We start from the raw sequence: 15,183 nt of genomic DNA, 5'->3' as shown, positions 1-15,183 counted from the left end.
ACTGTATTGTTTAATTTCAGTTTGATAAGAGCAGGTTTTAAGTATCCTCACCCCCTCCCCGCCTCACAAATGGTAACTGTAAGTGGTGATGGATGTGTTAATTTGTCTGCTAATCATTACACATTGTATATGTTATAAAATCATAATGTTGTACACCTTGATATTTGTCAATTAAATATTTATTGAAAGTGGATTTGAAGTATATACAAAAATAAATAAATACTAGACAGTTAAAAATATGGATGCAGAGTTTAGGAGAAGTCAGAGCAGAAAATCATAGATTTAGAGTTTTCTACTTGTTAATGGTGTTTAAAACTACTGGAGTATATTTTCACCCAAGGCAAATGAGTGGGAAGCATTTTGCAATGGTTTCATAGATGAGGTGGCATTTGAATTAATGTGTTTGAGAAAGCTCAAAAAGGTGTAGTGATTTAGGGAAAATTATTTTGTTTCCTTCAATGACTGGGAATGTTCTAATTTCCTTAAGATATTTTTCTTTTAATTATTTCATGTGTGATTTCTGCTTTCTTTGCTATGCAATTAGGTGAGCTATTTATTCTGAAGATTATAGAGACTGGATACCTGTTTTAATGTTATTTTTCTCTTCTGGGCCAAATTCTAGATTTTGAGTATTTATCTTGCTCAGTGTTTTCTTCCTTAACATTGTTTTGCTGTTTATACCCTCTTAGCATTAAACTGAAGAACTGAATAATTGTTGTGATTTGTTGATTTGGGAAGCTTAGCTCTAGGAATATTCTGTCTGGTTTCAGTGATTCTTGTGATCAGCTTGGTCATTGTGTCCCTATAACTGGGGACTCCTATGATGTTCCTCCTCAATGTACTATTTATGAGGCTCAGCAAGTTCCTCAACTAAATGCTATTAATCTTTAATGGCTTCCTCATGTTTATGTGGGAGGGGTGGGCAGAAGGGTGCTTCAATGTCTCTGGCAGTACTGTTTCGTTTTCCTATTTTCCATTACTTAAATGTCATCTTTTTTATATATTAGTCTTTATAATACAAAGACTAAATCTAGGTCCCAAATCAATATTCTTTTATTCATTGTTCTTCCAATTAGGCTGGTTATATGACAGTAGGTCAAGTATCTGAGGGGAAAACAAATCTTATCACTTGTTTAAACATGCCTTGGTTTGGACTGCTTTTATCAGGTGAGTCATGTTATCATCATCTACCAGACTGAGATTTTGGCATATATAACAATCACCAGTTTCTGTAAAATCAAACATTTTCTCTGTACCAATAGCCTTTGACTTTTCTCCACCTAAGACAATATAAAGATACAACAGTAGCAGTGGCACACTTCACAGTGATTCTTTCTTGGGATTTGGGAGCTTATCAGAATCTCCAGGGGTACTTATAGTTTGAAAAAGTCCCCCAGGTGTGATTCTGATTTGCTTCCTCCTCCTCCTCCTCCTCCTCCTTTGAGAATCACTGTTTCATTAGAAGCTTTTCAGCATAAATAGACACATTATTTAGTATCTTGCTATTGTATGGTTGAGCTCCCTAATCCTCACATACCCATACTTCCTTTTTGAGTAATTCCCCAGTAGTTGTTTCTAATGGTATAACTTCTGAAAACAATGTCTACCTTTCACTAAAGATGTGGCTACCACCAAAGCAGCCCAGTTAGTGTTTGGAAGCATACATATCATGGAGGTCTCGACAAACTTGAGGGCCAGGTTTAATTATATAATTTATTTAAATAGGAACCCTTTGCAAAGACTTACACTCAAGTACAGGATTTATTACTAACATCCACCCCCTGCCATTTTATATCAGCATTTTAGTATACACTTAATCATATATCTACCCAAATATTCATCCTTCTATCCATCTATTGATTCATCTTTTTATGCATTTCATGGTAAATTGGAGATATCAGCAACTCCCTAGACACTTTACCATGCATATCATTTTTTAACTTTTAAATACATTTCTTATAATATAAAAATAAGCTGTACTTTTGTATTCTATAGGAATTATATTTTTATTAGTCACATTAGCATGCATATCATTAGCTAGAGTTCAATATTTTAGTGTTTTTCTTTTGATATAAAATTTATGTACAGTGAAGTATTCAAATCTTAATTGCTCCTTAAATGAGTTTTAATAAATGATAAATCTATATAACTCAAGCCTCTATCAAGATATAAAGCAATTAACACATCCCTTTTTCTGCCTAGTTATTCCCTCTTGACTTCCCATAGTCTCTGAATTAAAGGTAAGAAAAAGTCTTGTCAGTGGTTACAGGACAAATAGGGATCAGTGTTTAATGGCAGATTGCCGCTTCCTCTTCTCCATTCATTGCCTGAAGTACTTTGTGTTTCAAATGGTATATGAATATTTTAAAATAGGAGACTGAGTAAATAACCTTCCTTTTCAGTTTTTATATAATTATTTTGGAAAATATTTAGGTATAAATACTTTGTATCTATTTAGTTAAGTATTTTATAAGTTAAGAACTCTAGTTTATGAAATGTGAAGAGGTATGGATAGAGACAGAAGTGGAGAAAAGGAAGTAGAGATGAGATAGGAAAAATCACATAAATATATATACTTTTTACTTAAAATTTTTTTTATATTTTAAAGATGTGGGGTAAGATTGTAATCACATAAATATTAATGCAATATAACAAATGTTATGTTACGATGTAGTTATTTGGTTAAAATATGTATATATAACATCACTAGACACCATAGTCTATCCTGAAAACAGTTGTATGCCATTTATTCAAGAATATCAGAATTTCAACATCTGCCCTTAGGAAATGCAAATTAAATTCCTCTTACTGTTGTCTTGGTTGTTAGTAATTTTATTTTTAATCCTTTTATGCCTGGTAAATAGCACTTATTTGGTTTATTTTTCAATGACTGAACATATATATTAAAATATGGTATGAGTTTGAAATTATTTGCTTGCATTTTCTGAGAGGCAACAACATATAAGTGTATGTCTAGTAAAATAATTCTAGCTTCAAAAGGAGAAGCTGTGACAAAAGTAAATTGATATTTCCATATTAAAAAGATATAGCAAATACACAGTCATTTGCATATAGTTCCTAAAATATTGCATACTGGCTTTGTCAGTACTGGTAAGTCCATTTCAAGGATGTCACCCTTAGTCCATTAGTTTGGATAATGAGCCCTATAAAGTACATTTATAACTTGTGGCACTGCAAGGAGATGGATTCTAATTTTCATCCTTTTATCTAGACACATTGAAAGAAGGTCAATGGAGGTCTATATGATTCATTGTCCCAACACATATCAGATGACAGAGACCTGATAATGTCCATGCATAAGTGTTTGCCTTATTTGGTGACAGCACTTGAAAGAAATCTTTCTATGATCATCCTTTGAAGTGGAAACAGATATTAAAAGAAACTCTATCTGGGTTTTTTGTTGTTTGGGTTTTTGTTTTCTGTTTTTGTTTTGTTTTGTTGAAAACATCATCAAACATGTGACCAGATAGCTATTCTCAAACAAAAGAGAAAGCAATACTTAACAGAAAAACAAAAAGACTTTAGTGGCTTTTACAGATTATGAAGGATATAACAAGATATTTAATCAACTTTTCTCTTTTACTTTTCTTTGAGCTGTTAAAGAGAGATAGAGAGCGCATGAGTGAGTAAGAGCCTGTTTTCCAAACAAAGAAAAAGTGTTCCTAAATATGAGGAAAGCTTATAATTATACCATAATACTGGTCCTAACTTCATTCTACTTACTAATGACATTCAAAATAAATAAATGTTAGAGTTGTATTCTACATTTATTTTATAGTTTAAAAGACCTCAAAATAGCAACAGGAATATATATTATGTAATTTAGTATCAGTTTTGTATCAGAAAATGTGGAATTGTGGGCAATTCTTTAATCTTTGCAAGAATTTGGTTTTAGATTCAAAATTGTTACCCGATTATGTTTATTTTCTCAATTATTCAATCATTAATGTGAACATTTTTTTATATGCTTATTTTCTATAGATGTAAAGCGATCATAGATCACTTTGGTCAGAGAATAATGTCTAAGCATTTCCTTGTGGAGGACAGTTACTTGTCTGAGAGTACATGTTCACGTGTGCAATACAGGTAAGGCACCACTCAACTGGCTAGCCAAGGGAAGGAGAAAGTTAGGAAAATTTAGCTGGGCGGTTGTATTGATGTTTCTATGATTGTATTCTTTAAGTAACATGCAACTGTATACCAAACCAAAAATATGTTTGGGATCTTACTCCTCTTATACGTTTTGGTTTTTGAGGATCTTATCATAATTTTCAACTCCTTTGCTTTAGCTAGGGTTTGTCTGTAGGTCACACATCCTTCGTTCTTCAGCCAAGAAAAGATTAAAGCCAAGGTTCACTTGGTTTTGGGAGATGCCACTGTTATCCTGACTCAAATCTTTTCAACATGCCTTCTGTGGTTATATATATATATATGTGTGTGTGTTTTTGTGTGTGTGTGTGTGTGTATATATATATAAAACTACTCCATGGAATCTGAATCATGCTTTACTGTTTTGTGCATTACAGGCAGATCTCCAGGGCCATCCTGATTACAGATAGATCTGTACTAAAAGCAGATTCAGATCAACAGGTAAATTCAGTCCTATTTTTAAATTAAAGTTGTATATATTAAGGTGTACAACATGTTTTTTTATACATATACATGGCGAACTGATTTCTATAGTCAAGCTAATTAACATATCCATCTCTTTATATAGTTACTTTATTTTGTTTTGAGATCACTTAAGATCTACTCTCTGCAAATGTTAGGTATACAATACAGTATTATTAACTGTAGTCTTCATGCTGTACATTAGATCTTCAAAACGTATTCTTCCTGTGTAACTGAAATTTTATACCCTTTGATTAACATTTCCCCATTTTGCCTACCTTCTGTCCCTGGCAACCACCATTCTGCTCTCTGCTTCTATGAATTTGACTTTTTTGGATTTTACCTACAAATTATATCATGTATTTTCCTTTCTATGTCTGGCTTGTTTCACTGAGCATAATGTCCCCCAGGTTTATCTGTATTGTCACAAATGGCATTTTTAAAGATATTTTAAGCCTGATTAATTCCATTTTTTTAAATCCATTCTTTCATTGAGGGACATTTAGGTTGTTTCCAAATCTTGACTGCAATGAATAATGCTGCAGTGAACGTGAGACTGCAGATATCTCATTGAGATACTGATTTCATTTCCTTTGAATATAGACCCAGGAGCAGGGTTGCTGGATCGTATGATAGTTCCATTTAAAAATTTTTTTGGACCCTCCATACTGTTACCCATAATCGTTGTAGCAATTTACATTACCACCAACAGTATACAAGGGTTCCCTTTTTTCTACATTTTTGCCAATACTTACTATCTCTTGTATTTTTTATGATCGCCATCCTAACAGTTGTGAGATGATATCTCAGGTCCTATACTTTTTGATAAGTGTTACTAATTTAATCTACATGGTACTATGTATAAATCAGTACTGGCAAAATAAAGTATATTAAACCACATAGTTTAATATGTTAAGTATCCCCTATCTGAAATGCTTGGGGTCTGAAGTGCTTAGGATTTTAGATTTTTTTCGCATTTCAGAGCATTTCGGATTTCAGATTTTTCAGGTTAGGGATACTTAACATGTAGTACTTTCTAATGCATTTAAAAATAAAACATGATAGCATAATGTAATAGCTTTGGTTTCTTTAGGTTTCCATCTAGCAGAATGAATAATTGCATCTTATATAACAGATTTAGTCTAGGAAAATCGACTAAAGACTAGATTTTGACCACTATTTTTGACCAATTGAAAATATATTGCCAGGCTTAGTGGCTCAACTTGTAATCCTGCGCTTTGGGAGGCCGAGGTGAGTGAATTGCCTGAGCCCGCGTGTTCAAGACCCACCTGGGCAACTTGGCGAGACTTCATCTCTACAATAAATCAAAAAATTAGCCAGGTGTGATAGCACGCACCTGTAGTTCCAGCTACTTGAAAGGCTGGTGGAAGGATCACCAGAGCCCAGCAGGTCGAGGCTGCGGTGACCGGGAGCGTGCCACTGCACTCCAGTCTGGGCGACAGAGTGAGACTCCAACTCAAAAAAAAAAAAGAAAAAAGAAAATATATTGTTATGGGAAGAAAAAGAGAATTTTCAGAGAATACATGTAAAAATCTTAGAGAAAATGACAACCCTAAATCAGTAGCGATATGTCCACCAGTAGGCCTAGTGTAAATGAATTTCAACACACATTCTCAGTTATGATATTTTCTCACTACCATTGTGTATTTCAGTATTCTCTTCATCTTCCTCCTCTTCATTCCCAATTTCATAGGAATGTCTTTATGCCTCTAGTTTTTTCTCATTCTGATCACTTACTTTTCAGGAGTATACCCAATTTTTCTTCTGATCAGGTTTTATAGTGACAAATAAATCAATTTACTCATTAGTTGTGACTGTCAGTTCTATATGCTACTGTTAAAAATAGCCTCCTAAAATTCCTTAAGTTGTAAGCTTCCTCTTATATAAAACAAATATGAGTAGATAAAGTCAATTAATGGCCCCATTTTTTATTGCTGATAATGAACACTATATATTTTTAAAAATCCAAATACATATATTCTATGTGTAAGCATATATACTTTAAGCATCCAGCAGACAGTGAATGCCTTTTACTTGCCAGCCAGTGTGCTGGGTTCTGAGGAAATAATGGTAACCATGATAGCATCTCTGCCCTCAAATAGCTTGTAGTCTGGATGATACAGATACAGACAAATAAATAGCAACCACAGTGCAATGTGACACTTGTGAGCATGGTTGTGGTATATGGAGTGGTACAGCAGCTATTGTATTACTTATCACACTGTCCTGACTTAAGGTTGACTTATTTGTGTCTCCAAGTAAACTATAAGTTTTGTGAGTGGGTCAAAGAATACAAGGGAGGCCAAAAATGAAGATAGCAAATAGAAAAGACTCTTTGAAGAAGCTAAACTGTGAAGAATAAAAGTGAGAAATTGGTTTCTGAAAAAATGTAGTGGTAAAGAGGACTTTTACATTTTTTTTTATTATTTTTTTTTAGAGATCAGTTCTCCTTATGTTTGTCAGACTGATCTCAAACTCTTGGCCTCAAGCGATCCTCCCACCTTGGCCTCCCAAAGTGCTGGGATTATAGGTGTAAGCCACCACACCCAGCTGACTTTTTTTCCCTTTACTTTAAAAAATTAGCATATATTTCAGCTGATGAGATGGAGTCAGTAGAGAAGGAGTGGTTGGAGATACCAAGGTGAGAAGGAAGATAAATGATGGATCAAGGAAGGCCAGGAAGGGTGAGATTCAGAGAACAGGTGGAGTGTTGCCCTTAGATGGAATATGAGACACGTTGAAACAAGAGGGTGAATGCAGGACTATTTGTAGATTTTAGAGTTCCCATTGATGAGTTCCATTTTTTCTTTAAATTACAAACAGGATGAGATCATTTCCTGAGAATGGGGGTATGCAAGTGGGGATGGGTCAGAGCTCAAGAAAAGGTATCAAGTAATCACTGTGGGGAGTTGGGGAATGACCTGTCTTATGGTAAGATTTCTAGGCAGTGTCAATGACCCACTTGAGTCTGAAGGTCATGGATATACAGTGGCATTAATCTGGTACTACCCTTTTAGCCCTTTCATTCTCTTAACCCCAGCCTGTAAAGAGACCCACAATTCCTCGTCCCCTCTATTTCTTTTCAGTTTATCATCTCCCTTCTACCCTCTTCCTTTTCCTTGCCCTAGGCTCCATGGTGGATCTTCTGTAGTGCCCTTTCTCTATATCCTAAATTTCCATGTTGCCATGCCCTTCTACTGCACCCACAGAGGAAAGTCCTTTTCCTGGGTCAGGGTATAATCTGCACCTGGATCACTGATAGCTGCTTAAACAAACCACATGACTAGACAGACTGTCCCAAAAATTCATGTGTGGCAACCTTATTCTGCTGGACCTTAAGCATCTACCACCAGTCAGTTCTTCTACTGGCTGCAAACAAGCTCCCTCTCCTTTTCTCCTCAGTGCCTAATTCAGATGTTCACTATTTTGCCTGCCCTTCTCATACCCTGCCCCCTCCCTGTCCCACACTTCACTGAGAAAAGTAAGGCTGCCCACCACGCACAATGGCTCTTGGCTTCCTGTCCCACCACCCACAGTGTGCGTATACCAGCACAGTGACTTATAGTAGCACAGAAGCAAATGAGAGGGACTCCCCACCCACCTTGTCCGTAGTCAGCACCTTTGACAAGTGCTCTTTTTAAAAATGTTTTTATATTAGATTCAGGGGGTACACATGTGTATTCATTACATGGACATATTGTGTAATGGTAAAGATTGGGTCTCAGGTGGCCCATTCCCCAGATAGTGAGCACTGTTCCCCGTAGGTAGTTTCTAAATTCTAACCTTCCTCCCCACTTCCTCCCTTATTGGTGTTCCCAGTGTCTATTAGTTCCATCTTTGTGACTATTCAGCTCCCACATATGAGTGAGAACATGTGGTGTTTGGTTTCTGTTTCTCTGTAAGTTTACTTAGGATGGTGACCTCCAGCTCCATCCATGTTGCCACAAAGGACATGATTTCATTCATTTTTAGGCTGCTAAATGCTCTTGACACTCACTCTCACATACCTTCTCTCTTACCCTTTACTGCCTGCTTTCCTACATCTTCAGGCTCTTCTCACTACTGGCACCTTCCCCCTTAACCTGTATATGTATACTAGAATTTCCTGTCCTAAAAATAAAAATTAAAAACAAAATAAACTGCTCCCTTGAGTCCGTCCCCATCTCTAGTTGGTATTCAGTCTCTACTGTCCTCCTATCAATATTTTCAAGATAATGTCTTTACTTGCAGTCTCCAGCTCCTTATCTCCCACTTTTTCATGAGGTTATTTTTTTTTTCTAATATATTCTGGTTATTAGCCCTTTGCTGGATGCATAGTTTGCAAACATTTTCTCCTATTCTGTTGGTTGTCTGTTTACTCTCTTAATAGTTTCTTTCAATGTAAAGAAGCTTTTTAATTTAGTAGTAATTGTCAATTTTTTAAAATTTTAGATTCAGGGGGTACACATGTGTATTCGTTACATGGACATAGTGTGTAGTGGTGGGGGATTGGGTATCAGGTGGCCCATTCCCAAGATAGTGAACATTGTGCCCCATTGGTAGTTTCTGAACCCTAGCCCCCCTCCCCTTTTTCCCTGTTTTATTTTCGCCAGTGTCTATTATTTCCATTCTTGTGACTGTTTAGCTCACTCCCACATGCGAGTGAGAAAAGGATGGAGCTGGAGATCATCAATTTTTGTTTTTTATGCCTTTATTTTTGGAGTCTTAATAATAAATTCATTGCCTAGACTGGTGTCCAGGAGACTGTTTCCTAGGTTTTCTTCTAGGATCTTTATACATTTAAATCTTTAATCATTTTATAGTTTGAGGTCCTACATTTAAATCTGTAAGAGGAACACAAAGAATTCAGTTTTTGAGACATCTGGAGCCCAAAAATGGACATACAAGTAGGATGGTTGTGATTATCAAAATAATTCTTATTTTTAGAATTTTGTATACATGTTTCCCCTTTGGACAATGTGATATTCTCACTCAGGATCTAGCATAGCACTTACAAGGAAAAGTGCAGATAGGGCTCTCCTTTTGGGCAAGTGTATCCTGACAGGATGTAATTTTTTCAGATTGAAGATTAGTTTGGGGATTAATATGGAAACTTTAGGCTTTACAGAAAAACAGTTATTTTTAAATTTTTGTATCTGGTGAGGGGTAGGGGTCCAATTTCATTCTTCTGCATATGGTGACCAAGTTTTTCCAGCACCATTTATTCAGTAGGATATCCTTTCCCCATTGTTTATTTTTGCTGACTTTGTCAAAGATGGTTGTAGGTATATGATTTTATTTCTGGGTTATCTGTTCAATTCCATTGGTCTACGTGTCTGTTTTTGTACCAGTATCATACTTTTTTGGTTACTGTAGTCTTGTGGTATAATTTGAAGTTGGGTAACATGATGCCTCCAGCTTTGTTCTTCACTTAGGAGTGGTTTAATTATCGTGGCTCTTTTTTGCTCGTCTATGAATTTTTAAATTTTCTTATTCTAGTTCTGTGAAAAATGACTTTGGTATTTTGATAGGAATTACAATGATAGGATTGCTTTGGGAAGAATGAGCATTTTAGCCGGGCTCAGTGGCTCAGCCTGTAATCCCGCGCCTTTGGGAGGCTGAGGTGAGTGGATTGCTGAGCCCGCGGGTTCGAGACCCGCCTGGGCAGCGAGACCTCATCTCTACAATAAATCAAAAAATCAGCCGGGCGTGGTAGCGTATGCCTGTAATTCCGGCTACTTGGAAGGCTAAAGCGGAAGGATCACCGGAGCCCAGCAGGTCGAGGCTGCGGTGGCCGAAAGCGGCCACTGCACTCCAGTCTGGGCGACAGAGTGAGACTCCAACTCAAAAAAAAAAAGAATGAGCATTTTAATGATATTGATGCTTCCAGTTCATGAACATGGAATTTTTTAAATTTGTTTGTATCATCTGTGATTTCTTTCAACAGTGATTTACAGTTCTTGTAGAGATCTTTTAACTTTTTGGTTAGATGTATACCAAGGTATTTTTTGGTATGGCTATTTTAAATGAAATTATGTTAATTGATTTGGTTTTCAACTTGAACGTTATTGGTGTATAGAAATGCTACTACAGATTTTTGCATGGTGATTTTATATCCTGAAACTTTACCGAAGTCATTTATCAGGTCTAGGAGTCCTTTGGAGGAATCTTTAGGGTTTTTTGGTATAGAATCATATTGCCAGTGAACAGAGATAATTTGATATCTTCTTTTCCTATTTGGATGCTTTTTATTTTTTTTCTTGCCTGATTACTCAGGCTATGACTTTCAGTACTATGTTAAATAGGAGTCAAGAGAGTGGACATCCTTGTCTTGCTTCACTTCTTAGGGACAATGCTTTCAACTTTTGCCCATTCAGTAGGATGTTGACTATGAATTTGTCTTATTTTGAGTTATGTTCCTCCGATGCCTAGTTTGTTGAAGATTTTTATCATGAAGGAATGTTGGATTTTATTGAATACTTTACTGTGCCTGTTGAAATGATCATATGGTTTTTGTTTTTAATTCTGTTTATGTGGTGAATCACACTTATAGATTTGCTTATGTTGAGTTATCCTTGTATCCCAGGCATAAAACCCAGTTGATCATGTTGAATAATCTTCTTGCTATTCAGCTTGCTAGTATTTTGTTGAGAATTTTTCTTCTGTGTTCATCAGGCATATTGGCCTGTATTGTTTTGTTTTGTGTCCTTTCCAAACTTTGGTATTAGGATGGTACTGGTTTCATAGAATGAGGTAGGGAGGAATGCTAAAAATGGGCCCCAGTCTCTTCTAGCTTGTAAGATTTCTGCTAAGAGGTATGCTTTAATTTTGGTGGGTCTCCCTTTATAGGTGATCTGAGCTTTCTTTCTAGGTATCTTTAATATTTTTTCTTGGGCATCGGTCTTAGATAGTCTGACTATGTGCTTTGGAGATGATCATCTCATATAATATCTTGCAAGAGTTGTCTAAATGTCTTGTGTTTGTGTGTTAACCTCTCTAACACGCTTAGGGAAGTTGTCTTGGATTATGTCCTCGAATATTTTTCCATGGTTATTTCCATTCCCTTTTTCTCTATCAGAAATGCCAATCAGTCATAGGTGTGATCTCTTTACAAAATCCCATATTTATCTTAGGTTATGTTCATTAAAAAAATTTTTTTTTATTTTTTTCTGTTGGGTTGATTTGCAGGATTGGTCTTCAAGTTCTGAAATCTTTCTTCTGTTTAGTCTAATCTTTTGTTAAGATTTCCAGCTGTGTTTTGAAATTCTGTAATGAATTTTGTAATTTCAGAAGTTCTATTTTGTTCTTTCTTAAAATGGCTATATGATCTTTCATGGCTTATTTTCTCCGGCTTCTTTGTATTGAATTTCAACTTTTTCTTGGATCATGTTGAGTTTCCTTGCCATCATATTCTGAATTTCAGTATGGTTAGGATCTATTGCAAGGGAGCCAGTGTGATCCTATGGATGTGATGAAACATTCTAGCTTTTTGTACTGCTGGCGTTCTTGTGCTAATTCCTTCTCATCTAAAGAAACTGGCACGTTGTTGTTGTTGTGTAATTCACTCTTGTTTGAATGGGGCTTTTTAATTTTTTATTCTTTTTTCTTTTGAGGATATGACCATGGAATGTTTTTATATGATCAATTGGCATCATTTGTGGGTACTTTCAGAGAGCCAAGTCTCTGTAGTGATTCCTTCTGTTGCAGATAGTTTCATGTGGTGGCTTTCTCAGCTGCTGCTTGTTATAACGATGTGTATTTTTGTTTGGTGATGTAGTTCAGGCTGCCATCCAGTATATAGCACTTAAGAGTAAGATCTGGCGGGTAGCTTTTTACTCAGTGCACTCTTGCTTTAAGCAGAAGTGGAGCCTCTGGAGAAGCAAAACAAAAGTGCTTTCTTTTAGCATGTGCGTGCCCTCAGTGGGTGTGGAGCCACCAGAGAATTGCAAAAAGGGCCCTCTACCAGCACACTTGCTTTCAGCAGGGATGCAGCCGCTAGAGGAGTACAAAAAGTCTCTCTTTCAGTACATGCTCCCTGGGCCTCAGCAGAAAAACCACTGCTGTGCCCGTAGCAGAGTACTGTGAAGGAAACAGGGGACAAGAGATGATCCTTCTCCATTTTCATTTCTGGGCATCAGTGGTGCCTCCTTCTGCAGTTGGTGCTGTTGTTTCCTTTGTCCCAAGAGGGTCTTTGGTGAGCTATGCTTCCCCCTTCCTTAAGGGCAGTCTGTGCTGAGTATTGGATCTCCAGGAAACCCACAACAGTCCAGGGACCTGCTGATCCCTGTGCTTCCCAAAGTTAGAGCCAGTTATGGGTATGCCTGTGGGTGGTCTGATGGTGCAGTGGCTCAAGGGCAGATTATCCCCAGGCATGGGAGTAGCACCATGGGTGCACAACTATATGGTGCCTGACATCTCAGCCTGGCTCTGAGTGAAATGCGGCATGGCTGCACAAGCTTGTCACCCAGTTCTCTTCCTGGGAAATTCTGAAATTGCCATCAGTAGTGTTGCCTTGGGTCAAGAGAGCAGAGGAATTTAACAGTTTAGCAGTCCAGAGATTGTCAAAGGAGTGTGGGGAACAGAGAAACACTCCTACCTACTCTTTCCATGGGACTCTGAGCTCCTTGGGGGTCGATCTCAGCCAGACTTTTACTGCTTTCTTTCTGTATACTTCTGCTTCTTTGTGCGGGTGCTCTTACAGATCCTTGTTGTCTTCCCTCTATCTTCCATTCAAAACTTGACCATTTTCTGGTAAATTTAATCTTCCTTCTAAGTAGAACTGGTAAGCGATGTCCCAATTCACTTGTCTTAAAGAATCTGATTGTAGTTATATTAGTGAAGTCCTTAATTAATTTAAAATAATTCATTTTTAAATGTGTTGATGTATATTTATTTGATTGCTTGTTTTGATATCACTGAGATTAGTAATATACTTAATTTTTAGTGCTTTCTAACTGCTATTTTTAGCCATTATGAATAATCCAAATAAATTTAATATGATTTAATTTCAAACACCAAAGTACATATATTTTAGAATTAATAACTCATAATTGTCTCCTTTGAAAATACAGGTTGAGTATTCCTTATCTGAAATGCTTGGGACCAGAAGTGTTTCAGATTTCAGATTTTTTTTTTATTTTGAAGTATTTGCATTACTGTATATCAGTTGTTTATCCCTAATCCCCAAATCTAAAACACTCTAATGAGCATTTCCTTTGAGCATCATGTCATTGCTAAAAACATGTATTTTGCAGTATTTTGAATTTTGGATTTTAAGTTAGGAATACTCATCTTGTAGTAAATGACAAATTTAATAAATATTAAAGATATTTGAAATTATTATCTATGAGAATTATATAAACATAATATATATTGTGCATTTTTAATTATCTTCCAAAATTAAATATTTACAAGCCCATTTTTATCAGGCATCAAGGGATGCTTTTAAAAAGATACTCAGTTTGGAAGTTAACAACATTCTAATGATAGAAGAATAGAAATGAAATCTAACTGTGTCTGATATTTTGTTTCTGCTTTTTAGATTTCCATTTTGACAGTACCAGCAGAGGAACCAGGAACTTCTGCTATTCGGGTCATTGAGTTATGTTCTTCAACGATGACATGCATGAAAGGCACCTGTAAGCACAGTAGAATCTGGTTATTTGTCTTTTGTGTTTGTTTAATGAGTAAAGGGGGCAGTAGTTACAGTTGTCAAGGTTGTATTTATAGAGATTTTTCTTTTTCTTATTCACAGTATATACTCATACAATTAGTTATTTCTTACACTTCCCTTGCTTCTAACCATTTCAGTGGCTAAATCTTCACAGGCATAATTTTGTGGTTCTCTAAAGAAGGAATTTCTATGAATTTCCAATTCTTTCTGTAATTTTTCTTTAACTTACTGGAAACTTGTTTTTACAAAATTTATTTTTTTATTGCTAATTTTCTTCTTTCTGTCTTTGTTTCTTTGGGCTGTTGTAACAAAATTGTTTACACTGGTTAATTTATAAACAATATAAATTTGTTGCTCATAATTCTGGAGTCTGGGAAGGCCAAGATTAAGGTACCAGTAAATTCAGTGTCTTATAAGAGCCCTTTCTTCATAGATGGCATCTTCTGTGTGTCCCCACATAGGGGAAGGGACAAACACACTCCCTTATATCTCTTTTATAAGGGTACAAATCCCATTCATGAAGGCAGAGCCCTCATGACCTATAACCTGACCAACTCCCAAAGACTTTACTTCTTGATACTGTTGCACTGGGGATTAGATTTCAGCATTGAGTTGGGGGGGCACATAAGCATTCAGACCATAGCACTTTGAATTCTAAATCCAATTACTAAACTTTTTCCATGTTGAAGTTTTAATTTTGTTTATTTATGAGACTAAAAGACTACTATGTTCTTTTACTTGTATGTATAGAAACTTCTGTCAACAGCACTGTTAAATATCATGCCTTCCACAGCCTATTTTTTGAAGATATTATAGTAAACAGGAATCAATAAAGTATATATTACATATCACTACCTAGACCTAAACTCTGTATTCGA

General features: G+C 36.0%; 1 protein-coding gene across 1 annotated transcript in view; it reads left to right on the top strand.

Annotated features, from left to right (window-relative positions):
- The window catches only part of LOC103263809 (rab proteins geranylgeranyltransferase component A 1), a gene marked incomplete at its 3' end in the record, with an annotated part of 182,040 nt that extends 167,770 nt beyond the window's left edge, over window positions 1–14,270 (top strand). The window contains exons 10-12 of the mRNA XM_008061466.1: window positions 4,003–4,107; window positions 4,548–4,611; window positions 14,174–14,270. Of these exons, the coding sequence (XP_008059657.1) occupies window positions 4,003–4,107; window positions 4,548–4,611; window positions 14,174–14,270 (266 nt within the window). The remainder of the gene's footprint in view (window positions 1–4,002; window positions 4,108–4,547; window positions 4,612–14,173) is intronic.
- Between the last annotated feature and the right edge of the window lie 913 nt (window positions 14,271–15,183).

The sequence above is a fragment of the Carlito syrichta genome, unplaced genomic scaffold (genome assembly GCF_000164805.1).
Source record: "Carlito syrichta isolate Samal-C Ts95f unplaced genomic scaffold, Tarsius_syrichta-2.0.1 Scaffold305277, whole genome shotgun sequence".
Taxonomy (NCBI): domain Eukaryota; kingdom Metazoa; phylum Chordata; class Mammalia; order Primates; family Tarsiidae; genus Carlito; species Carlito syrichta.
Note: the sequence above shows the minus strand (reverse complement) of the source record. Positions and strands in the feature narration are given on the sequence as shown.